General features: G+C 43.4%; 1 protein-coding gene across 1 annotated transcript; it reads right to left on the reverse strand.

The window, feature by feature from the left end:
- Positions 1-2,637: 2,637 nt before the first annotated feature.
- GORASP1 (golgi reassembly stacking protein 1) lies at positions 2,638-24,884 on the reverse strand. Its single transcript, XM_054021232.1, has 9 exons — positions 24,759-24,884; positions 15,518-15,598; positions 12,758-12,961; positions 9,799-9,885; positions 9,308-9,438; positions 8,273-8,420; positions 7,425-7,575; positions 6,822-6,977; positions 2,638-4,866 (listed from the first exon to the last, which is right to left on the reverse strand). Exons 1-9 carry the CDS (start codon positions 24,819-24,821, stop codon positions 4,604-4,606), a joined length of 1,284 nt encoding a protein of 427 aa, XP_053877207.1. The 5' UTR covers positions 24,822-24,884; the 3' UTR covers positions 2,638-4,603.
- Positions 24,885-25,057: the final 173 nt, after the last annotated feature.

Genomic DNA, 25,057 nt, shown 5'->3' on the forward strand with positions numbered 1-25,057 from the left:
TTAGCATCCATATGAAAGCAGTTCCCCATTAGTGCTTCTATACACTTAAAAAAAAAATCAGAAGCATTAAAACACTCAATTGTTCTTTGAACCAACCAACGAAGTAGGGGAATATACTCATGAATATGTGTGGTGTTTGCTTATCCATGTAATTCAATATCTGGAAGGAACTGCTGTTGTCCTTAAGTTAGTTGCTGTTGGAGCAGGTGTGCCTGAGGTTTCCCTAAAGTCTGATTCCACTGCAGCGCCTCATGTACTTCTCCATCTTAAGAGTCCTGCTGCTGCTGCAAATGGCCATGGAAACTCACAACAGCTAAACAGGAACTAAGGTGTTGGGAGAGGGAATTCTGAGTGTGAGAGGTGGCGAATACTAGGAGTAGGAGACATTGGTGCTTGTATAATGTCTGAGGATGGACCAGAGTGCTGAACAATGTATAATACAGTGGGAGGAGAAATAGGTTTAGCCCTGCTGTTTGAAGTGTCTGAAGGAAAGAGACATGTAGTCCAAGCAAATAGTAATGGAGTACAATAAAAGAGGCATTTTAGTTACTTCTCTCACACTATATATTTGAATTCTGTGGTTTCCCCAGACATTTCACAAACGTGCATACATAATTGGTTAAACAACTGCACACAGAGTAGCTATTAATGGAATGACATCAAATTGGAAAGGGGTCTCTCTACAGGGGTCTGTTCTGGGTCTGGTGTTATTTAACTCTTTATTAATGACCTGGATGTAGGAATAGAGAGCATACTGATCAAATTTGCAGATGACACAAAGCTGGGGGTGGGGGGTGTTTTCAAACACTTTGGAGGCTAGAACTAAAATTCAAAGAGCTTGATAAATTGGAGAACTGGGCTATAGACAGCAAAATGAAATTCAACAAAGACAAATGTAAGGTGTTAAACGTAGGGAGGAAAAACCAAATGCACAAATACAGAATGGGGGATAACTGGCTTGGCAGCAGTGCTGCTGCAAAGGAGCTGGGAGTTGTGGTGCATCACAGCCGCAACATGAGTCAACTATGCGATGCTATTTAAAAAAAAGCAAATGCTATTTTGGGTTGCGTTAACAGAGGTAGAGCACGCAATAGTACTGCTCTACTTGGCGCTGGTTAGGCTTCAGCCGGAGTACTGTGTCCAATTTGGTCACCACTATATACGAAGGATGTAGAGATGAAAGACAAGATCATCAAAGGGATGGAATGCGAGCCATATGAACAAAGGCTGAAGGAACTGGATATGTTTAGTTTGAAAAAGAGGAGGTTAAGGAGGGGGACATATCGGTCTTCAAATACTTGAAAGGCTGCCATAAGAAGATGGAGAAAAAAATGTTCTCTTTTGCCACAGAGGGCAGGACAAGATGCAATAGCAGATTTAGGAAGTTTTTCCTGAGATTTAATCTAACTGTAAGAGCAGTAGGACAATGGAACAGACTGCCTAGGGAGGTTATGGAAGCTCCTTCACTGGAGGTTTTCAAAAAGAGGCTGGATAGCCAGCTGTCTTGGAAGGCTTAGACATAACAAATCCTGCATCTTGGCAGGGGTTAGACTAGACAACCCTCGTGGTCCCTTCTAACCCTATGATTCTATGTCAAGTCCTTTCCAGGTGTTTTCCAGCATGGTAATCCTGCCATGCAGGGCAGTGGGATGAGTAAATGTTTGGCAAGGAACTTTTCTGCTGTTACAGAAAAGAGCACTAGAGACACCCCTAGCTAGCACATCCTACTAGCTCCAGCATTTGTATTAGCCAGGTGGACACCTTCTATCTGACAGACCATGCACCCTTGGGACTTGATAGAGCAACAATTAAGTATTTTTCAAACTTGATACTTAGACATGAATTCATCTATGCTGGAAGAGTTAAAATTTTGAAGTCATATTCACAAAAATATCAATTTATCTTTCATTAATGTTAGCAGTGCAAAGGGTGTTCAGTTGTTCTCAAGAACATAATTCACAGCTTACCTGTTATAAGGAAATCACAAAAACAAGACTTCACATCTTTAGAGATCTTTCAGCATAAGTGCTTTACAAATGGTGAATTTAGTTTCAACCCACAAATTTTTACAGATGAAGTGCCTGAGGCAGAGGCTAAGATAATTAGTCGTTCAGAATGCTAGGGGCTACAGTCATCTACAGTCAAAAGTTTGGAGTAGGTCGGACATTTTCAAAATTCACATTTTAGATAATTTTTCATCAAGAATGAGATCTTTGTAATTATCACAAAAAAGTTCAAATTCTGTTTTTCAACCAGTCCTAGGTTAGCTAATGTTAAATGCTGTGAACACCCAAAACACCATATAAGTAGCTAAGCTATTTATTACTCTTACATTTGAAATTTAAGATTAGGGTTGATATTTCCTGTTCTGTTTTGGAATTCCTAAAAAGGGACCTCTTGCTGTATCTAGGGTGCCAAGCAGTAGCTCTAGGTTTGTGAAGGACCTAAAATCCCCACCACTCCTTTAGCTGAACTGCCATTAGCTTAAAAAAACCACAACCATAACTCCACTCCACACCTGTTAATGAGAACATGTTGCTTGTCTACCTAGATCCTCCTTTACATAAGGGTGCCTAGTTCTTTCACCACGCTCTGAAAACAGAAGGACTGGACAAGAAAAATAAATTGACCAGTAGCTTAAGTTGTATGATTTTTACTTTATAAACGTTGAATATTCACTCATGTGGGCTTTCATTTTGCAAATTCAGTATTCTGCTAATATAATGGAGTGAGAAGCAAATTATGCAATGCATATCAAACTATAACTGCAAATATTTTAATTGCAAATCCCCTGTACTTAATGCTTGATATGTTCTTCTCTATAAAGGGTAAAAATATGTTGGCCATCCTGTTTATACAGATACCAGATGTCCTGTCAAACTAGAGTTTAATAAGAAATTGCACAGTGATCTAAGGAACCTTGCAGAGGACCCTCAGCTGATGCAAGCTGTCATAGCTCCACTGTGGCTATGACAGCCTACACCAGCTCAGGATCTGCCTCCCTGTGTTGTGGCTTCATCTACAACCCTCTTCTAATTCCTGATTACTACATGTGAGGACAACAGACAAAGCCATCTGACCAAGACAGCCTGGCTCAAAGACATTATCCTAAACATACTGAAGTCGATGAAATACACAATATCTTATGTAGGATGGTGGAAAAATGCCCGTTAACATTTTCCATTGCTACAAACTTTTCCAACTAGGATGCATTTTAGACCTCACTGGGCCTCATTCTCTTCATTTATATTGGATTTACATCAGCATAAATGACCACAGTGAAGTTATTCCCGATCAACACCTGTTGAGAAGAGGATTAGAAGCACTCCATTGTACTTAATGTCAAAGAAGTTGCCACCTAAGTAATGAGAAGGATCCCCTGGCGGTAGCTTGACAATTGGCTGAACAGTAATAGCAAATATTCATAAAGTAAAATAAGTGTTTAAAAGTATAGGAAGTGTTTGAAAACAAAACAAAATCTATAAAAGCGGTACACATTATTACACAACATGTTCTATTCCAGTGTTTTACACATAGATTTATATCAAAAATAATTAAGAAATGGGAAAATACACAATAGATTAATAAAAATCAGTACCAAGACTATTCACTGTCAACCCATTACCTCTAACAGAATATTCATGTCCATTTAAAATAAATTTTAGTCATCCCAGAAGCAAACCATGTGTTTCATCTTAAAACCATAGTCTTATTAAACAGAAATCAACTTAGTTAATTTTTAACTCCACAAAAACAACTTCTTCATTTAAAAAAAGTTCTTTGTAAAAGACCACCATCTAGACCAATGAACAATCTATTGAATGCCAATCACAGCCACTTGCAGTTCTGTGTCACCCAGTATATGTTGCACTTTCTAACGTATACTATTTCCTGCAAAAATAACTTTATGGCAACCAGTAAATTCACTCCCATTGACTCCCTAAACGAAAGGCAGTGGAACACTTAGTCAGTTCCAAAACAAGTTAAATAAAGTTTGCACTACTTTCATGTTAATTAAGAAGTCTGTATAAAACAAAGTTTCTTTTGAAACTATATGATCTAAAAATGTGATGTGTGTGTTCAGGAAAATTGGGTCAAGATGTAAAAATTGTTTTCCGGAAAGTCAAAATTATGACTAGCATTTTTCTTAAATGCTGTAAAAGATACCAGGGAAATATAGTCATTAAAATGTAGCTTATTCTTTACATAAAGGCAATTATGCCTTTGGATCAACAAATTAAAAACAATTGGAATAATGCTTGTTAATAGAGGAAAAATTAGTGAGTTTTTCTAATCTCCAGCAGATTATTCCATTTTTAAAAACTGATATTTTTGAAAGGACAAATAGATGCATGATCAATAGACTAATCCGAGTTTGCATAACATTTAAATAAAAGTTCCATCTAGCAAACAATGCCAAGAAGAGATAATAAGAGAACAAGTGCTGCGTATGGGACCTGTATACTCTTACAGCGTTGCCTATGCTAACAAAATAGAATAGCTGTAGTTATCTCTAGAGATCAAAAAGTCAACATTCGAGATGTAGCATGACAGCATATGGCAGACTGCAGATTGACGACATAAGGAAGTGTCCTTTTTAGGGCTAGTCTTGTATAGCTTCTTTCAGTTCCTGTGTCTTTTCATCGCTGTCCAGTTTCAGTGGGTTAGTGGATGGTGAGCCCTCAAGTAGTTCAGTTTCTTGAGCATCAGAATCTGTTCTTAGTGTTGCCTTTGAAGAAATATCATTAGGAAGAGCAAAGGATGGCAAAGGGGACAGTGAAGGCATTAAATGGTCCAACTGTGACTGTGTAACTGAGCCCTCAGCGTATGTGGTTAGATCTGCAGGGACTGAAGCCATGGCATGCTCTGAGAAAATAAAAGAGTACGTTAAACAAACAAACCAAAACTTGCTAGACACCTACCAGAGACTAATTTTGTGGCTGTATTTCTATAGCATAAGCTTGGATGCAATGCAGCTGATGGACTACTTTAATACACAGCAATACAGTGGGTTCCTGATCTATGACTAGAACTCCTTGGCACTAAGGTAATAGAAAAATCATTAAGTAATCCTTGTGTAACGCTTTATCATCATCCTTCAGAAATGAACAGCCTTTTGTGTTCAGATGCTGAGCACCCACAACTCCCATTAAAGACAAGTGAGCTGTGAATGCTCAGTACTTCTAAAATTCAGATTCCCAGAAGAACAGCCGTGTTAGTCTGTATCCGCAAAAAGAAGAACAGGAGTACTTGTGGCACCTTAGAGACTAACAAATTTATTAGAGCATAAGCTTTCGTGGACTACAGCCCACTTGTAAACAAGTCTCTCCTATTTCAAACTTGTAAGTAAATAGCCAGGCAAGGCGTGTTAGTTTTCCTTTGTTTTCTCAACTTGTAAATGTACCTTTTACCAGAGTGTTTATCTTTGTTTGCTGTACTTTGAACCTGAGACTAGAGGGGAGTCCTCTGAGCTCTTTAAGTTTGATTACCCTGTAAGGTTAATTTCCATACTGATTTTACAGAGATGATTTTTACCTTTTTCTTTAATTAAAAACCTTCTTTTTAAGAACCTGATTGATTTTTCCTTGTTTTAGATCCAAAGGGGTTTGGATCTTGATTCACCAGGAGTTGGTGGGAGGAAGGAGGGGGGATGGTTAATTTCTCCCTGTTGTAGATCCCAGGGGGGTTGGAACTGATTCACCAGGAGTTGGTGGGAGGAAGGAGGGGAATGGTTAATTTCCCCTTGTTTTAAGATCCAAGGGGGTTGGATTTGTTTTCACCAGGGATTTGGTGAAGGTTTTTCAAGGTTTCCCAGGAAGGGAATCCCTTGAAATGGTGGCAGCCGAACCAGAGCTAAGCTGGTAGTTAAGCTTAGAAGTTTTCATGCAGGCCCCTACATTTGTACCCTAAAGTTCAAAGTGGGGATCCAGCCTTGACATGGTGGCAGAGGTGGGATCCGAAGAAGTGGGCTGTAGTCCACGAAAGCTTATGCTCTAATAAATTTGTTAGTCTCTAAGGTGCCACAAGTACTCCTGTTCTTCTTTTTGCAGATCCCCAGAAGGTACATCTCAATATTTTAAGATTAGAAGACATGCTAAATTAAACATTTTAGTTTACTTTTTTGACATTTCAGCCTCACTACAAAGGGCCCAAATTTGTTTTTATAAGCTAAAATCTTGTCTTTATTCTTGGAATGTTCCCCCACCCCTTAAAAAAGGGAACAGTGTCTTCCTACAAAGAAATTTTCCTTTAAAATAAAAAGTGAAATACTCTTGAATATTTTTAGTTACATTTTCATTCATTATAAATAGACAGCAGCCTTGCTAAAACAACAGTTTTCCAGCTCTGTGAAAATTGGGCTGCTTCGTATGAAAATCTCCTTGCAGCAAAGATTTACAAGATCTGTATGTTAATTCTCGCATTGGGAGGACCTAAGCGCTTGAATGGGGATCCTCACATTTACCACACTCTGAAAATAAATGTCTCAAAGAGCAAACTATATTCCTGATATAAAAAAAAAAACAAAAACAAAAAATAAAAAAAACCTATGACATTGGCCTTATCAAATTTGGAATCCACTGGCTTTAGCTAACCCATTCATGCTTGGCTACCATTTTCCTTGTTTTTTATATCCTAATTCTATCTCCCTCTCATTTTAGCTGTGCTTTCTGTATAATTTTTCAGCTAGAAGGAGGTTTTCCTAAGAATAATATATAAGACATCCCCAAAAGCTTGACTCTGTAGTTCAGTCATGAATTCCACAGTCTCCTGAGTGGTCACCAATATCAAGCCAACAGGCTGACAATTTTAAACAAACTCACCAAAATAAGTAGTTGTTCCATCGTTAGGTATTAAACTTTCAGTCCCTGCCAAAGATTCTGCAGCTGACATGTTGAAGGGGGCAGAGGAAGGTAAGTTAGGCATTTTCGTTAAGTCAACAATTTCAGGAAATGAAACACCAGACTCATCTAGAAAACCTGAAGGAGGAATCAACAATGTTCCTTTAAACACAGTATGAAACTCTAGACCATCAAGAAAAATGACACCCAGATTCCTGGAATCAGTGGATTTTCCCCCTCCTGTACACAGCCTCCCCCCTCTTCCCCCCTGAATAATTGCAAGCAATAGAGCTATTAAAGCACCAAGAAAGAATTCACAGAAGGTACCATTCTGATATAAGGCTTGCTCCAAAGTCCACTGAAGTCAATGTAGAAACTCCCATTGATTTCAGTGGATTTTGGATCAGGCCCATAATCAACACCTGAGTGTTAAAGTTCTGCCAGATTTCTAGTAAGAACATCAAAGGCCACGCTTATTCTATATTTAAATAAAAAATGGTGGACTGGAGGCTAGGGGAAGTGAGAATTAAACTGCAATTACAAATTTAACTGTATGTACTGAAGAGGAATAACTGAAGTGCTTACCTGGATCCATAACCCTCTGGACAGGAGGAGGAGGAGGAGGGAGAAGTGCGTTTTCCATTGAATACATATTCATTTCTTGACCCGTGGATTCATCCAAGTTCATAACTTCTTCAGAGCTGTCCCTTTGGGAATTAGGTGCCAACAATGGAGCCTAAAATAACAGAGAAGTTTCCGGTTCATATCATCTCTGGTCAATCTGACAAAGGCCTGTCACTGTGCATGCTCTGCCCCACTGTTCCCAAAAACAAATTCAGGGGGTGTCAGCTTGAGCATCCCAGCAGCTCTAACTGCTGAGTGATAAAAGAGGAGAGAGATGGGTTCCAACATGCCCCAAAACCATAAAGGGCATTAAATAATCATGATCAGCACCTTGGATTGAGTTTAGAAACCAACTGGAAGCCAGTGTATTCTCTGGAGAACAGGTATAATATGTAGCACACAAGATGCATTGCTAAGTGGGCTGAAACTTCTGACAGAATGGTCTTCAGGGGTAGACCCATGTGAAGCACATTAGCCTCAGTTAGATCGATAACTGGTTATGTTTATACACATAAAGAAAGCTCGCAATCTCTTCACCAACTGCAGATGAAACATGAAGTATTCATAGTACGGTGAATCTAAGAGGATCTCAGCTTGCAATCTTGAGTGATAAAAGGCACAGCTCGATGGAATCTCCTCTGTTGTCATATCCCCCATTCTAGTAGTATCACCTCTCATTTGGCTTGGCTTCACCAAGCCTACTTTTACTCAAGCCTTTAGCTCATGGAACCTCACCTGTTACACATTCATAAAACCCCCAGAATAAACTCAGAAGGTACCCTGCAGATATGAACAAATTTCTTATGTACCTCTATGTAGCCATTTGTAGATGGCATAGGGGATCTGTCTTCCGATGGCAAAGGTGAAGGTGGTTTGATTTCTTCTTGCTTCTTCTTTGGCATAACAGGCTGTGTTGGAATTCTGTGCAAATAGCCATATCCAATACCACATCCTAAACTGCATGAGAAAAGCAAAGTAAAAGAAACCTGATAGACTACAGTGTGCTTTTCTACAGCTGACTTTGTAAGTGTTTTAAGTTAGGAATCTCTAAGCAGAAGCCTGGTAGAGATTTAATTTTCTTAACCTATGGGAAGAAATATGGCATTGCAGGAATTGTAGTCATGACTAAGGCCAGATCCACATTACAAATTTACATCAATGCAGCTCCACTGCTGTAGCACATCTGGTGAAGACACTCTAAGCAGACGGGAGAGAGCTCTCCTGTCAGCTTAATAACTCCACCTCCGCGAGAGGCAGTAGCTATGTATGCTCTCCCGCCGACATAGCACTGTCTACACGGGGGGGTGGGGTGGGGGGTGGTTAAGGTTGGTATAACTACATCCCTCAGGATGTGGATTTTTCACACAACTGTTATACCCAAATAAGTATGTCGTGTAGACCAAACCTAACTGTTGCAATACTGAGGCCACGAAGTACTTTGCAGTTCAGCTTTAGCCTTGTGTGACTCAAAAACCTCAAGAGCTTCATTTCCACCATCCTTACAAAATACAGGAGCTGAGAGCAGGAAAAACCCCAAATTAATTCCAAATGAGACACTATTGCAGGGCATAAAGGGTCCACTCCTGCAACTATTGAAATCAATGGAAATTTTATCATTGGCTTCAACAGGAGCAGGATCAGACCCACGTTATGCCAAATTCACATTCCACAGCTGCTCTCCATTATTTAAAACCTCAGAGCAGAGAAATTTTATGTGAGAATGTTGAGGAAAATAAGACAACTGAAAAGTGGAAAGCTATAACAACTGGTGATGTTATTTTACAGAGGAATTTATTTACAAAACAAACCCTATAATCAGGCAAAGACTAATCACAAATCAATACCTTCCTTCTCCACCCCAGGCTCCATTGGGAGTTACGAATAGCTCTCGGCAGGAATCGGTTTCCGTGTTATACACCATCAGCTTCAATGGCTTCCCCTCATGGGATTCAATCAGTGAGAAGAAATCCTCTGACTGATCACAAAAAGATAGCGTGTTAGCTCTTAAAACAGGTTATTTTATCCCCAGCTCCCCACTTTGCAGATATAAGCGGTTATCAATGAAGAGAAAGATCACACTCACTACTCCAAAGGATTAAAGAAGACGACTAAATTGCTGGTGACATTTGATCTTGAAAGGCAGCTAATTTCATTGTCTGGTATAAAGAAGTAATGACTAAGTTGGTCATAAAGAGGCGGCTATCATTGCCTCCTCCCAGAGCTACGTAAATTTGAGGGATGTATAACCAATTAAAGCAGTTGCAATTCACACTTCACAGCATACGCACAAAGAACTGCAATAGTTAGATCAAAAAAAAGGAAAACTATGCTCTACCTCCTGAAGTATCTGATCTGATCCAACAATGTAGTCTGTGTGGGGCTGCAGACCAGCTAGAGCTGCAGGAGAAGTGGGTTCTACGTCCTGTAAAAGAATGATACAGGTCACCTGCACTCACAGCTAGATAAACTGTCCAACAATTAGAGTGAAAAATTTAACTCAGGAAAAAATGCAAGGTAAAATGATTTGTGTTTAGATTAGAAAAATATCTGAGAATGCTGCATTTAAGTACAATTCTTTGTACTCTTGAGTACTCAAGATTCATAAATAAAGACCAAACTTAACTTTCATCAGTTCACCACCCAATCCTTGTTTTAATCCAAGTGCAATCTCTCGCTAACCCTCAACAGACATCTCAACAAGAGAAGTCAAAGATTACAAGATGAAACTAACTTTTGCTGGAGACCCTTCCCAGACTCTTTTGGCCTACTCCCTAAACCAATATTGACATTTACTTTAAAAATAAAGCTTTTCTGTCCTTTTCTATCTCCATATTATTTTGATGAAGATCAGTCAAGCTAAAGAGACCAATCCAATTGGAATGCATTTACTTAGCCAGGAATTCTTTACCTGCCAATAAAGTGACAAACAAGAAAAAAAAATATTCAGCTCCAGAAAGAGGATCTTGGGCTAAGACATTAATAACTGCCTACATTCGTGTTTCCTAGCTCAAAAGAAGTCTCTCTCACTGAAAAATTGCTGAAAAATTATATTTGCTTAGGCAAATACTTAGGACAGTTCCTGTTCTTCTCTTAGCTGACTTCAATGGTGTTAGTGCTTTGGCATGCAAAAATGAACGGAAAATTAAATGTTCCATGTATCGGGAGCACTAAGCTACTAAGTGGATTCTCCAGAGTCTCGATGCTTCACTCTCCTAACGATAGTCCTATGGTCGTGAGCATATTTTACCACATCTTTCAGGTTGACAACGACACTCACATTCCCATCCAGAGAATGCTCGTGAAGAAGCTGCTAGCATTTATCAGAACAAGCATTCACTACGCCCCTAGAAATCAAAGTGGCACATTTTATCTGAAAGTAAATGAGAAATGATATCACTGCTTTAAAGCAATGTCAGGGATTTGCCTTCAGGAAATTTACTCCATCGATGATAACTCTGTGAGAAGGGAAACTGACTATGTCAATGTCCTGCAGAAAGCTTTAAGGCAAAGGTTCTTTAAACTGTGGTACATGTAGGAACTGATAGACTGCCTTCTTACAGTGTGTCTCCTTTAGGGGGTTGTGGGACCTAGAGCTGACCAATCTGTGTTCTATAGCATGGCCCCTTTAAGGAAACAGGAATTCAATGGAGCAGTAGGTTACCTGGTGTTAATCAGGTAGCTACCTCCTTAAAAGAATAAAACCCAGCTGATAGGTGACTCCCAGGAAAAAAGACAGACTGGAGAGGGAATTACAGGGGAGTATCAAGTCAGGAGAGATGTTCCCTGGGGTGTAAACTAGAACAGAGACTGGTGGGCTAGGGAAGCCAGCCTGAATTACAGCCCAGCCCCAGGAAGGAGGGCTGAGGAGCCCTGGAACCAAGGAGAAGAAGTGTGTGAGTCCAAGGATCAAGGGAGGCTCCATGGAATCAGAACATAAGAATTGCTATACTGGGTCAGACCAATGGTCCACCTAGCCCAGTATCCTGCATTCTGACAGTAGCCAGTACCAGAATTTCAGGGAGAGTGTACAGAACAGGGCAGTTAGAGTGATCCACCCTGTCTTCCCCTCCTGTCTTCTAGCAGACAGATTTAGGGTCACCTGGGGTTGCATCCCTGACCATCCTAATAGCTATTAATGGACCTGTCCTCCATAAAATTATCTAGTACTTTTTGAACCCAGCTATACTTTTGTCCATCACAACATCTCATGGCAATGAGTTCCACAGGTTAATTGTGCATTGTGTGAAAGAGAATGGAGCAAGAACTTGGATTCTGGTGGCCTGGGCTGGCGAAACCTGCTTGAATCACAGCACAGACCCATGAAAGGTCTGAGGAATCCCTTAATCAAGAGAAAAGAATTGTGAGTCCAGGGGCTGAGGCAGGAGAAGTCCTGTGGGAAAGACTCTCCAGAGGCCAGGGGATGCAGTGGGAGTGGCAGAACTCCCTGGCTCAGAGGAAACAGGAAGGACACTGGCAACAAGGGTGAGTTGGTCCTGCTTTGAGCAGAGGGTTGGACTAGATGACCTCCTGAGGTATCTTCCAATCCTAATCTTCTATGATTCTATGAATTGAAGCTGCCTGGTTACACAACCTCCCTCCCCACCGACCCATGCAGGAAATGTTTTTTCTGTCTCATGAAACTTCTGCATCAGGACAAAATGGAGACATAAATTTTTTCACCTGGGGAAAAGAAGCGTGTGCTTGTGTGTGTATGTGTGTTTTCGTTCTGAAGCAGGCACAGCAAGGACTTGAATCCATGTCTCTTAAAGCTGGCATGTTCCAGTTTCAGTTGAAAAATTCCCACCCTGCTTTAAACATCATGTCCTCTAACCTTCCCACCTAGATTTTCCCAACCAGACTCCCTTCTCTTCTAACCCCCCAGGCAGAACTCCACCAGCCAAATTCAAAACTTATTTTACTCTGAGTCCATAAATATTTAAGTTAAGCCTATTAAAGCCTAAAATAAATATGCACAAAAAGGAGAAATATGCATGAGGTACTTTAAACATTAAGAACATTTGGGAACTGCTGCATTAAGGCACCAAGTTTATATGCTGAATTGTTTTCATAAAGTAAGTTGTTCTTCAAATGAGTGCACATATCCATTCCACTTCAAGCATGTGTGTGCCCAGTGAACCTGGGCTGGCCTACACTGGTGCACTGGATGTGCGCACACCTGGAGTGGAAAGGACATGCACAACACATCTCGAAGAACAAGTGACAGAACAGGCCAGTAGCCATTTTTACTAAGCTAAAGCACACAGCCTGAGTACACAGATGTTTCTCTTGCTCACCAGAACATGCCACACGTGTTCATGGGCTCCTTGGAAAGTGCAGAACCTCACACTGGCTCCGAGAAGCCCTTGCCCGCCCCACATGTTGCTAGGGATCACCTCCACCTCGCGCACTTTCATCGATTTGATGTTGTACACCTCCAGCTTCACTGCCTTCTCAGCATTTGCCTTCAGCAGATCTTTCAACATGGTGTTTTCTTTATTCTGTGAAACACAGGAAAGGAAAGATTTGTTTCTGACAGTGTCTAGCTGGATCTGGAATGCAAAAACATTAATGAAGAGGCAGAATTTCAATATCTAGAACAAACTAAGGTGGGGACCTAACTTCTACCCTCCATAACAACCCCACCAGCACTACTTCCTTTGGATGCATGAACTAGTGTAACTGATTTTAATCCTGGGTAAGGTTATTCACTACTCGCATCCATCAGTGTTACTCCCGCAACCCCCTTCTTTTGTAATGCTGTTATAACAATTTTGGTCAATTATACTAGTTCTGAACTGTGTCTACATTACAATAAATAGCAATATTTTATATAGTGACCTTGATCTTTTTCCTTACCTCACTAATGCAACAATTTTGGAAGTCTTGAAGTAGAATTCTTAAAAGAAATTAGTAGTGACTAGTTATAACAGCTAAATGTTTACTATAGAACAGGGGTAGGCAACCTGTGGCATGCGTGCTGAAGGCGGCACGCACGCTGATTTTTAGTGGCACTCACACTGCCTGGGTCCTGGCCACCGGTCCGGGGGGCTCTGCATTTTAATTTAATTTTAAATGAAGCTTCTTAAACATTTTTAAAACCTTATTTACTTTACATACAACAATAGTTTAGTTATATATTATAGACTTATAGAAAGAGACCTTCTAAAAATGTTAAAATGTATTACTGGCACATGAAACCTTAAATTAGAGTGAATAAATGAAGACACGGCACACCACTTCTGAAAGGTTGCCAACCCCTGCTATAGAAGAACAGATGGGATTTTTAAGAACAGTTTTTAGAAATATCTACCAGAATGTCACTATTTCCACATGGTTAATGCAGTGCTTGGCCCCTCACTGGAAGGAGCCATTGTACTGACTGTTTCCAATAGACGATCCAGTCTGATGTAGGTAAGACAGACCTAAAAAAACTCAGCTCCTGTCTGAATACAAGACAGCAAAGGATCTTCAAAATTGCGAGGGATTTATTTAAACTTATTTGTTGATTTTAATGGTAAAATTCATTTTAAAAATAGAATTCTCCCCACAACAGCTTTGAAAGTCTCCTCTTTCCTCAGGCATTCAAACAGGAACTGCATTCCCTGCATGAGACTGGCCACATGGCAGCTTCCCACTTGTTAATGATTCATTTTCATGTTCATATTTAACCAAGTGTTTACATTTGTTTAAACAAGTGTCGAGTTCTAACAACCTAAAAACTGGGACTTTCGTCTGGTGCCAGAAAAACAGCCAGAGGAAATGCCAGAGGATATTCTACCAGTCTTCAGGGAGTTAAGAGGCATAGAAGATGGGCAACACAGGATCCAAGGGGACAGCTAGAATGTCGCATGGGGAAGATTTTTAAATGTTATTTTAACTTTTATGTAGGCTCAGGTTTACAATGCAGTGACTTTGTTAAACAGTTTACTACAGAGGCAGATAGTAGTAGCGACTTATGGAGCTTATAGTACAATGAACTACAACTCCATCTCATAAAGACCCCTGGGTGGAAGGACCAAATAAGCACACCATGGAGTCCGAGTCCTATAAAACAGGGAAGGGAAACGAGTAGGAGGCTCTCCTGAGAAGTTATTTTTCTTCATTGTTTTAGAAATATCTGATAGCCTGATCCAAGTTCCATTAAAGTCAAAGGAAAGGCTTCCCTGATTTCAGAAGTTCGATCAGGCCTTGACTAAGGCCTGGGTTTGCCTCATGTCGTTCTTCTGACAGTCACTAGAAAAAACAGGTTTCTATAAAAAACAGCGTAACAAAATAATTCAGGCAAAACTACCCAGTTTCTCTCCTGTTCACAAATCTAGCAAAAATACACAAACATTTTCACTGGTTTCTCTTCTGCTCAAGTGAGGATTGCTCAGTCGAGGAACAGTGATCACTCCTCCAGCATCAGCACATCCATTTACTTCCCAGGGCAAGAAAGATTTCACACCTGTCACTACACTGCACCTGGAAACAACTCTGTCAGAAAAAGCAACAGAGATCTGTTCTTTCGAAACAGGAGTATCTAGGTTCTATCCCTATTGCTGACATCAGGTTTCAAGCAGCCATAAAATATGTAGCCTGGCGGGAAGTGGGAAGTCCAAGGTGATCATAGATTTCTTACAATATTTTTACCCTGCATTTCAGGCTGTAAGAGATGTTCACACCAGCGCTACAGTGTTTGATTAGATTTGCTAGTCAAGAAGAGACTAATGAATTCAGAAGAAATGGGGTTGATGGTCTCAATCTAGCTTCCCGTGGACTTGTGTCCACATTGTGAAAAGCAAACACATTTGCATCAGTTGGCACTCTCAGCATGAAGGCCAAGGATGGAATGAGCCTTCAGACCAAACAATAACTTCACCCACAGCTGATCCCTCTGGGTCAGGGTTTCGACACAGTGGCAAGAAAGTGTAGGGAAGCTTGCGTGGCTGCCATTCTGACTAAAGACAGCATCAATCTTCCAGAGTCAAGTAGGCCAGCACTGCTTAAGAGCACAAAATTAAAATAAAACAATGAATTACTTCATTGAAAATGACTTGTCTTAAGCCACTTACTAGCCTGGTGTGTCCTATTGTGATGATAAAGTCAAAGAAAGGTTCCAACCCGGCCTGCTGAGCTGGAGAGTTTTCTTGAACCTGCAAAATTACACATTTTAAATTACAGTAAGAAAAATCTGTAATAAATATCACCACGTGACAGTGTTGTAAATACCGGATTCAAGAATACAGTACATTCAGGATTGAACCAAATGTCCCAATTAAGAGACCTTGGAAGGGTTCTCAGATATTTGAATTCCCTTTCCTCAATTGTCTGAGCCATGAAATCCATATGTGCCACCCGTGGAACAGTCCTACTAGACAGCAGGTGTCAATTAAACCTCAGCAGGTGAAAACTGAGACATTGTATTTTCTACAAGTTTAATGGAACTGTAGCTGACAAAGCGCAGGTATATTCTGGCCAGCATTCTTCTACGGTGCACTCTTTAAACTGAGGGAATGAGAAGATACACCAGGTACTTTCCAGCACTGGATAATGTTTCCTGAATGTACCTGGTACTATCTGCTGTTTGCAGTGAAACGGTTAACGAAGTGCTGAATACAGTGCTGTACACACTACTAAATGAATCCAGTTCTTTGGCCTGTGTTGAGCAGGTCAGACAAGATGATCTACATTCCTTTTGGTCTTAACATCTATGAATGAAATAACCTTTTTGTAGTATTGATATCGCCACTCACTCAGTGCTTAGGACAATGACATGTTAAGAACTGCAGAACCGACATCAATATGTTTAAGTACCGTTAGCGGTGTGTGGTGCTTTACAATTGGGTAACATGCCATACAAAGGACAGAAACCGGGCTCTAAGAAACTTACAAACTAAGGCCCTGATTCTGCAACTGGATCCCTGTATCCATGCAGGGACCCACTGAAGGCAAGGGAGTTCTCAACAGGGGTTTATCTGCATGGAGCAGGTTGCAGGATCAGCACCTAAGGGCCACTCCTCCAGCCACTAAAGATACAGTAACTCCTTACTTAAAGTCATCCCGGTTAACGTTGTTTCGTTGTTACATTGCTGATCAATTAGGGAACATGCTCGTTTAAAGTTGTGCAATGCTCCCTTCCAATGTCGTTTGGCAGCCGCCTGTTTTGTCCACTGCTTGCAGTAAGAGCAGCCCATTGCAGCTAGCTGGTGGGGGCTTGGAATCAGGGTGGACAGGCAGCCCCCCTATCAATCAGCTCCCCGCTTCCCTAAATTCCCTGTGCAGCAGCTGCCCAGCAGGCTAGCAATTGCAGCTGTCCCTCCCCCCACTGCCATGTGCTGCTCCTGCCCTCTGCCTTGGAGCTGCTCCCCGAGACTCCTGCTTGCTGTGCGGGGGGAGAGGGGAGGAAAAGGGGGCTAATGTCAGGGTGTCCCCCTCCCCCTGCTCCTGTGCCCTACTTACCCCCATCTTCCATAGAGCAGGGGGGGACACAAGACAGGGCTCAGGACGGAGGGAGCTTGCTGGCAGCAGCTGATGTCTCAGCAAGCGGATCTAATTAACAAGGCAGTGTACTTAAAGGGGAAATGCGCATCTCTCTCTCTCTCTCTCTCTCACACACACACACACACGGTGTGTGTCTCTGTCTGGGATGCTGTCTCCCCTCCCTCCATTCCTGCTGCCTTGTAGAACGTGAATGTTAACCCTTGAGGGCTCAGTCAATTGCTAGTTCATCATTTAGCAGTAAGGCATTCCCTGGGAAATATCCCACCCTCTGACTCCTCCACCTCAACCAAGTTTCACAATCATCATCACTGTGTACCAGTATTAAATTGTTTGTTTAAAACTTATAGTGTGTGTGTGTATATATATAACATAGTCTTTTGTCTGGTAAAAAAAAAATTCCCTGGAATCTAACCCCCTCATTTACATTAATTCTTATGGGGAAACTGGATTCACTTAACATTGTTTTGCTTAAAGTCGCATTTTTCAGGAACATAACTACAATGTTAAGTGAAGAGTTACTGTACCAAGAGCAGGCCCTTAAGGGATAACAGTACAGTATACAGAAGCGTTGCAAAGGGGAGCGAGTGGTACATAGTCACTGAACACTTCACAGAATAGGTTGATGTTCAGTAGGGTTTTTTTGCAATTAATAGCTTGTGTGAATTAAAAAGTAAAAAAAAGTCCTTGCCATGTTCATTCAGATTTAGATTAGAAACATGGATAAAGAGATGATCATGGACACATAAGTGCTCATCAGTTCTGACCCAAAGAAGTTAATGAATCGCTGTAAGCTATATTAAAGCATAAAAGAAGTCACAGGGTGTTGATTTTCAACATCTGTACATGCGAGAGAACAAAACAGATTTATAATATAAAACCAAAGCTCTATAGAATATTTATTAAAATGCAGTTCAGACAAGGATACAAAAGCACAAATTGACATTAAACCCAGCATCAAAACCTAGAATATATAGGTACATCGGACTGAAAAAATGTTTCCACTTAGATGTATGATTAGTTTAAGGTAAAAACGCAGTGTCATATCAAGGTTGCCATGGCAACATTGCTTATAAGTGAACAGAAAAGTAAACAGACAAGTCACATGTGCCCCGTTGATTGTGAGGTCACAATTCCTCTGGAACAAAAATAACTGCCACCCTCCTTACTTTACATTACATCTAAGGCCTGTGAAACCATGATAGCTCTATTTCCTCCCTAAAACAAACGCACCAGGCTGCTTACAGTAAAACTTAGCTCTAGTCCAGAGGTTCTCAAACTGTGGTCCGTGGACCACGAGAGGTCCATGAGCTTAGGGTGACCAGATGTCCCAATTTTATAGGGACGGTCCCAATTTTTGGATCTTTTTCTTATATAGGCGCCTATTACCCCCTACCCCGGTCCCGATTTTTCACACTTGCTGTCTGGTCATCCTACGCAAGCTCCATTCAGGTGGTCCACAGACAGTTCCCTGTAAGGTGCACGCCTGGGCGGCCACACGCAAGAGAATGAAGGGCCACCAACCTAATTAGTGGAGCCGCACAGGTGTGGCTCCACTAATTAGGTGCCTGGACCATGGAGAAGATGCACATGTAAGGTGAGGCCTTGGGGGGAATAGGACGTAGGTGGGAGGGGGTAGCGGGGTGAGAAGAGGGGGTGGGGGGAATTTGGAATGTGCAGGGCTGCGGCGGCCAGAGAAAGAGGCGACTTTCCCCAGCTCCAGGGCTGCGTTGGAGACATGGTCCTCCTTCCCAGCCTCAGCTCTGTGGCTGCTGTGGTGGGGGAGAGACCCCCCCTCCTTCCCAGCCTCAGCTCTGTGGCTGCTGTGGTGGGGGAGAGACCCCTCCTCCTTCCCAGCCCCAGCTCGGGGGCTGCCACGGCAGGGGAGAGAGGGCACATCCATCGCATTAGAAAGGTAAGACAACTGATATTAAAATATGAGTTGTGTGCTTTTATTTGTAGAACAAAAAAGTTTATTATTATTAAGGTTTTTTTTATTTAGCACTTTTATCCAAAGCGCGTTACAATAGTTAGCTAACGGTACAAACAACATTTGGAAAGATCATTAAGTGGCCCGCCGAGACCCTCAGCAATTTTCAAGTGGTCCGCAAAAAAAAAGTTTGAGAACCACTGCTCTAATCTACACTTAAAAGTTTTGCAGCTTTAATTATGCTAGCATAGTAGATGCAGTGATACCACTACAGAAGTGCTTATACAGGTAAAGCTTATTCCGGTTCAGTATAACAAAATAAGCTGTGCTGATATAAAAGCTCCTTATGTAACTTGGATACGTGAGTCTACACCAGGGCTTTTACTGGCATAAATGTCACTAAAAAAAGCAAGCCATAAGAAACATATATTTTGAATTGATGGCACGTTTGTTGGCAGATAGACAACTCAGGGTTGTGTCCCCTAGCCTCTGTGGATCAGCTCTCTCATGCCTCTGAGAACACCCACATGAACCAAAAGATCCTTCAGTTACAACAGGATATGTTGTGGTCACAGGCAGTTTAAATTACATTTTTACAGTTGGGGCTCCCAATCCTGCTTCTGAGGAGCTCAAGAACAAACAGCTGCCATCTGGTAATGGATCGCCATCTTTAACATCTTGATGGTGGATGGATACGCTTGATGTTTCCGGCTGATGCTGCCATAGTAGAGTGGCTACATCATTTACCTGACATCTAATTCATTGCTCGTGCTGTCAGTACCCATATACCAGAAGAAGCAGCAACACAATTATGCCAGTAAAACTTTTTTAAGTGTAGTTCCCGGCCTTACAAATATGCAATAATTAGCCAAGGTATGTCACTTTTAGCCATCATGACAGCAAAGCAACTAGCAGCCTTCACAATAATGTCAGGGTTTGTGTACTGCTGAAGTGGGCAAGGCTCTTTACCATGAGGGGTTTAAGTTCTAAATACAGTATAAGGAGTCTTTCTATTAAGGCCCATTCAGCTGGTGTCATATGCTAGCTATTTAACAGTACAGTAAACGCCAAGATGCACACAGAAGTGAGTAAATGGAAATGTACACATTTCAAGATGCACTGTTCAGCCTGTCACTTAATGACAAAACTACAATATTTATGGGTCAAAAAGGTGCCATTGTAAAATACGTGCCTGTCTTTTTGCTAAAGTTCTGTATGTCCAGCTAGTAGCAGTCACATCAGTACACAGACCAGTGGAGGCTGGTGAACTTTGGGGTCAGGGGGGTGATTTATCAGATCAGCAGGGAGGAGCTGGGGGGATAATAGAAGGAGCTGGGAGGAAGATCTAGGCAGTGGAGGAGCTGGGGGATGCCCAGAAGAGCAGGGGCCACCCCACAGAGCCCATCCTGTTCCCATCTCCTCCTCCCTGTGGGGGTCCCCCACTACCTGGCTTCAGCTCCACACCAGGCTTCCAGCAGCTTCGACCCCCACATTCCCCTTCCTAGTCCAGGTTCCCTCTGCACTGACCCTCTGCTGAGTGCCCCCTGCCCAGGCCCACCACGAGGGACTGGGGGGAGTTCTCAGTCAGCCCGAGCCTCTCCAGTGGAAGGGGAGAGGAGGGGAGGGTGAAGTCCCATCTGGGTCCTTTCCCATCAGAAAGACCAGGATTGGATGACGCCTCCACCCCACCTCCATGCCTGCTATGGCCAAGGAGGGGGCCTGCCTCACTCCCTTTGTTGTACCACTAGATCCACCTGTACCATGAAGTCTGTGCTGGTGACTGGACTGTGTACATTTACTCCTGAGGGGATTCTGCACCAAAAAAATAAAAATTCTGCACACAATATTTTAAAATTCTGCAAATTTTATTTGTCAATAAATAAATGTGGAGGCTCTAGCATGGCAGGTAGCACAGGCCACTGGTTGCACTGAGGTGGGAGATCACCCTGCACCCCCGGGACGTGGAATCGGCAGTGAAGCTGTACCCAATCCTGACACAGTGCAAGGCCAGGCCTGCCTCAGAAACTCCCCAGGGCCCTATCCCTCTGCGCCAGGAACACCAGGTGTGAGCTGGCAGGCTCAGCCCAGCAGGATCCAAGTGTAGAGGGGCTTAGTGTGGGGAGACCTACATGTGGGGTGAGAGGGTTCTGTGTGGGGCAATCTGGATGTGAGCAGTTCAGTGGGGGGTTCCAGGTGCACGGGCAATGGGACTCTGCGGGGGAGGGGGTGTCAACGTGAAGGTGACTGGAGCTCAGCAGGAGGGGGTCTGGGTGTGGGGGGATTGGGCTCTGCAGGGGATCTGGGTGCTGGGAAAGTGGGGCTTGGTGGGGGGGGTCTGAGTGCAGCTGGTTGGAGCTCATCAAGGGGTGGTCTGGGTACAGGGGGGCCTGGTGCAGGGTGGTAGAGCTCGAAATGGGGGGCCTGGAGGTGTGAGGAGGAGCTTGGCAGGGGGGCTGTATTTAGGAATGGGGGGTCCGGATGCACAGGGGTTGGGCAGACAGGGGAGCAGCTTCCCATACAGTGACCTCTCCCTCCTGTGCCCGAGGAGTGATGGGGCAAGAAGGGGGAGGGGGGGTGCGGAGCCAGGGGAGGTTTCTGAGGAGTGGTCTGACCCAAACCCGGCCCCTCCATGCAGAGGAAGTGCACTCCTTCACCACCCCCAGCCCAGCCAGGACTAGCAGCTGAGTCCGGTGCAGGATAGAAACCACTGGCCTAAACATCCCCAGCCCTGTGTGTGGGACACTTTACCATGTGCTACATTCACCACAGCCTGCAGCTCGGGGTGATGAATTCTGCCTGTGCCACAAGAACATCCTGCTGTTAAATATAAATCGCAGCATATTTAGTCTCGCGCTCAGTGGTTTGAGCATTGGCCTGCTAAACCCAGGGTTGTGAGTTCAATCCTTGAGGGGGCCACTTAGAGATCTGGGGCAAAATCAGTACTTGGTCTTGCTAGTGAAGGCAGAGGGCTGGACTCGATGACCTTTCGGGGTCCCTTCCAGCTCTATGAGATAGGTATATCGCCATATATTATTTTGTTATTGTACACATTTTATCTATAGAGTATGTGTATGTCACTAAATATGCTGTGATTCACATGTACACACACACATCCGTATATATCCAAATTAAAAAATATAAAGTGTGCACTTGCCTACTTTGTTGGGGGCATTGCCATAACACACTCTATACACCAGTCACCACTGACACAGACTATTGACAATAAGGAGCCCTCCTCTTTACCTACTCTAGATGGTAAAACAACATTGAAAGTTCTGCTCTATTTGTTTCTTGGAGGTAGGGACTGCTTTTGTCTCCTCTACGGGGGAGAGCACTTTGTTAATGATTAATAAATGATAATCACGTTCGAGATCAGGAGGCTAAGAATCATGTTATTCCTGATATAAGGAGGAGTTGAATAAATATACATTTGTTTTCATTCCATCCAGAAATGTGCTTCAGGAGCCAAGGCCCCTCCAGACTCCATAAACACAGCAGAGGACAAAGGCAAAGCAGATTACATACAGATAGTTGATGCACTGGCCTAAAACTGTACTCTATTCTTGTGGATTGTGTACAGCTTCTTTACTGAAACACGTGAACAGCTGATTAACTGTAGAGAAGCATGTAGCAATAATATGTGAACTCTTATATTGTGAGGTTGCCATATACCAAGAGTTAAAAGACAGGTGCAGTGTTATGCAAATTAGCCTATCAACAACATCTTTGCCTGACATTTATGCTCCAAGACACACATTCAAAACAACACATGTGCTGGCATCATGCCATACAAAATAATTGTTAAGGACTGCCGGGAGAAACCGATTTCCTCAAATGTATTATCTTATGGTCTAAGCAGAGATTATTTCCTGTCTAGAATGGTGCATCTTTGTAATGTTAAAAAGAATTAATGCCACTTAATGACTGATTCTGAACACCATGACAAGAGGAATGAAGAGGATATTAAATGACTAGACAGAAGTCAAAGCTCATATCAAGGTAATTTTTAAGATTACCTGTAACTCAGGAACCATTTGAAGAAAATTCATCAAAATTTACGTAAATATTCTCCTTCACTTTCAGTGTAAATCCAACAAATTTCAGGCCAAGCCTGTTTTCCAATCCATAGTTATAGGAAAGCAAAACTAGGTTTTTATAATTAAAGTTGATTGCAAGGATAATGGGGAGACGTTACTGCCCCTCGGTGTGTGTGTGTGTGTGTATATATATATATATATATTGTGCCTCATAAAACAATTAGGATGTTCTAATTTTGCCTGGAGAGTTAAATAGGAAGATCAGGCCAAACCCCTCCTTTAACTCCAATAAATTTAAGATGTACAAACATCCAGCTGATGCCTTAAAATTGAGTTAAATGATTGCCATGCTGTTCTTCCAGAGGAAGAAGGGAACAGGTGGAGGCTCGGAAGGGGGGAGACACCAGCACAAGCCAGTATGGCAAATATTTAACATGTCTGCGAAGTCTGACAACATTTAATGCCCAGTAGCATTTTGGGGTGGAACTTGCCTGGGGTATTTCCATTGTCCATTTCCCACCCCACCCCCCCAGTCCTGTATAACATAAGAAAGGCCGTACCGGGTCAGACCAAAGGTCCATCTAGCCCAGTATCCTGTCTACCGACAGTGGCCAATGCCAGGTGCCCCAGAGGGAGTGAACCTAACAGGCAATGATCAAGTGATCTCTCTCCTGCCATCCATCTCCACCCTCTGACAGATAGAGGCTAGGGACACCATTCCTTACCCGTCCTGGCTAATAGCCATTAATGGACTTAACCACCATGAATTTATCCAGTTCTCTTTTAAACTCTGTTATAGTCCTAGCCTTCACAACCTCCTCAGGTAAGGAGTTCCACAAGTTGACTGTGTGCTGCGTGAAGAAGAACTTCCTTTTATTTGTTTTAAACCTGCTGCCTATTAATTTCATTTGGTGACCCCTAGTTCTTGTATTATGGGAATAAGTAAATAACTTTTCCTTATCCACTTTCTCCACATCACTCATGATTTTATATACCTCTATCATATCCCCCCTTAGTCTCCTCTTTTCCAAGCTGAAGAGTCCTAGCATCTTTAATCTCTCCTCATATGGGACCCGTTCCAAACCCTTAATCATTTTAGTTGCCGTTTTCTGAACCTTTTCTAGTGCCAGTATAATGTGGGCCACAGGGGCAGGCTTATTCTCCATGAACCCTTAATGTGGGGCTGAGCCTTCCTGATACAGAATGTATGTCCAAAAGGGCACTGCATGGCCAGGCAGTCGGACCCTGAAGCCTGGGGGGCGGTGATGCGGGGATATTTCCCAAAGATACCCATCATCGAAGCCAGGGAGAGTCCTCATCTCTTTCACCCCTGCCCCGAGGGCTGCACAATAGGAGGGACGTATCACAGCACGGATCTCCATCCCCTCGATGGGGCTGTGTCGGGGCTGTTCCCTAGGACGGAACCCATGCTCCTCGGGGTCTTACCCCCCATCCCCTTGGGATAAGTCCCGTCCCAGTCCCCCCTAACTTCTCCCCGGTGCCAGATCCCGGCCCGGGTCCCCCCCCCCCCGGTCCAGATCCCGGTGTGTCCCCCCAGCCCTTCCCTGGCGCCAGATCCCGGGTCCCCCCCCAGCTCCTCCCCGGGACCAGATCCCGGTCCCCCGCCCCACTCCCAGCCCTTCCCTGGCGCCAGATTCCGGGTCCCCGGGGCCAGATCACGAGTCCCCCCCATCCCCTCTCCGGGGCCAGATCCCGGGTCTCCCCAGCGCCAGATCCCGGGTCCCCTTTAGTCCCTTCCCGGGGCCAGATCCCGGTCACCCCGAGCCCCTCCCCGGGGCCAGATCCGGTCCCCTCCCAGGACCCCGGGGCAGATCCCCCGCTCCTTACCCCGTGCACATGAAAGCCCTCAGCGCCCCCGTCGGGGATCTCAGAGCTAGAGCCCAGCCCCATCGCCGCACTCCGGGAGCGGGGGCCGCCACCTCCGCCCTGCCAGCACCACAGACCCGAGCAAGCGAGTGCCGAAGCGACCGCTCTGAGCGGCTGCTCACGCCTGGGTGGAGGGTGGGGCTATACTCTGGTCGCAGATAGGCTACGACCTTGTCACGTGACAAGAGACGCGCTTAGTAACGGGGCGGGGCTACTGGTAACTCAGGACGCGGCCGGTGGTGGTTGGAGCCGTTTAGTTA

This window comes from Malaclemys terrapin, chromosome 2 (genome assembly GCF_027887155.1).
Source record: "Malaclemys terrapin pileata isolate rMalTer1 chromosome 2, rMalTer1.hap1, whole genome shotgun sequence".
Taxonomy (NCBI): Eukaryota; Metazoa; Chordata; order Testudines; family Emydidae; genus Malaclemys; species Malaclemys terrapin.

What these genes read in the sequence shown, in the direction of transcription:
- GORASP1 (XM_054021232.1), bottom strand. Translation starts at nt 24,821, where the DNA reads ATGGGGCTGGGCTCTAGCTCTGAGATCCCCGACGGGGGCGCTGAGGGC. An exon ending in CAATAGGACACACCAGGCTA is followed by an intron (nt 12,962 to 15,517) that starts GTAAGTGGCTTA and finishes TGTGTTTCACAG; the next exon opens with AATAAAGAAAACACCATGTT. An exon ending in AACACGTGTGGCATGTTCTG is followed by an intron (nt 9,886 to 12,757) that starts GTGAGCAAGAGA and finishes ATTCTTTTACAG; the next exon opens with GACGTAGAACCCACTTCTCC.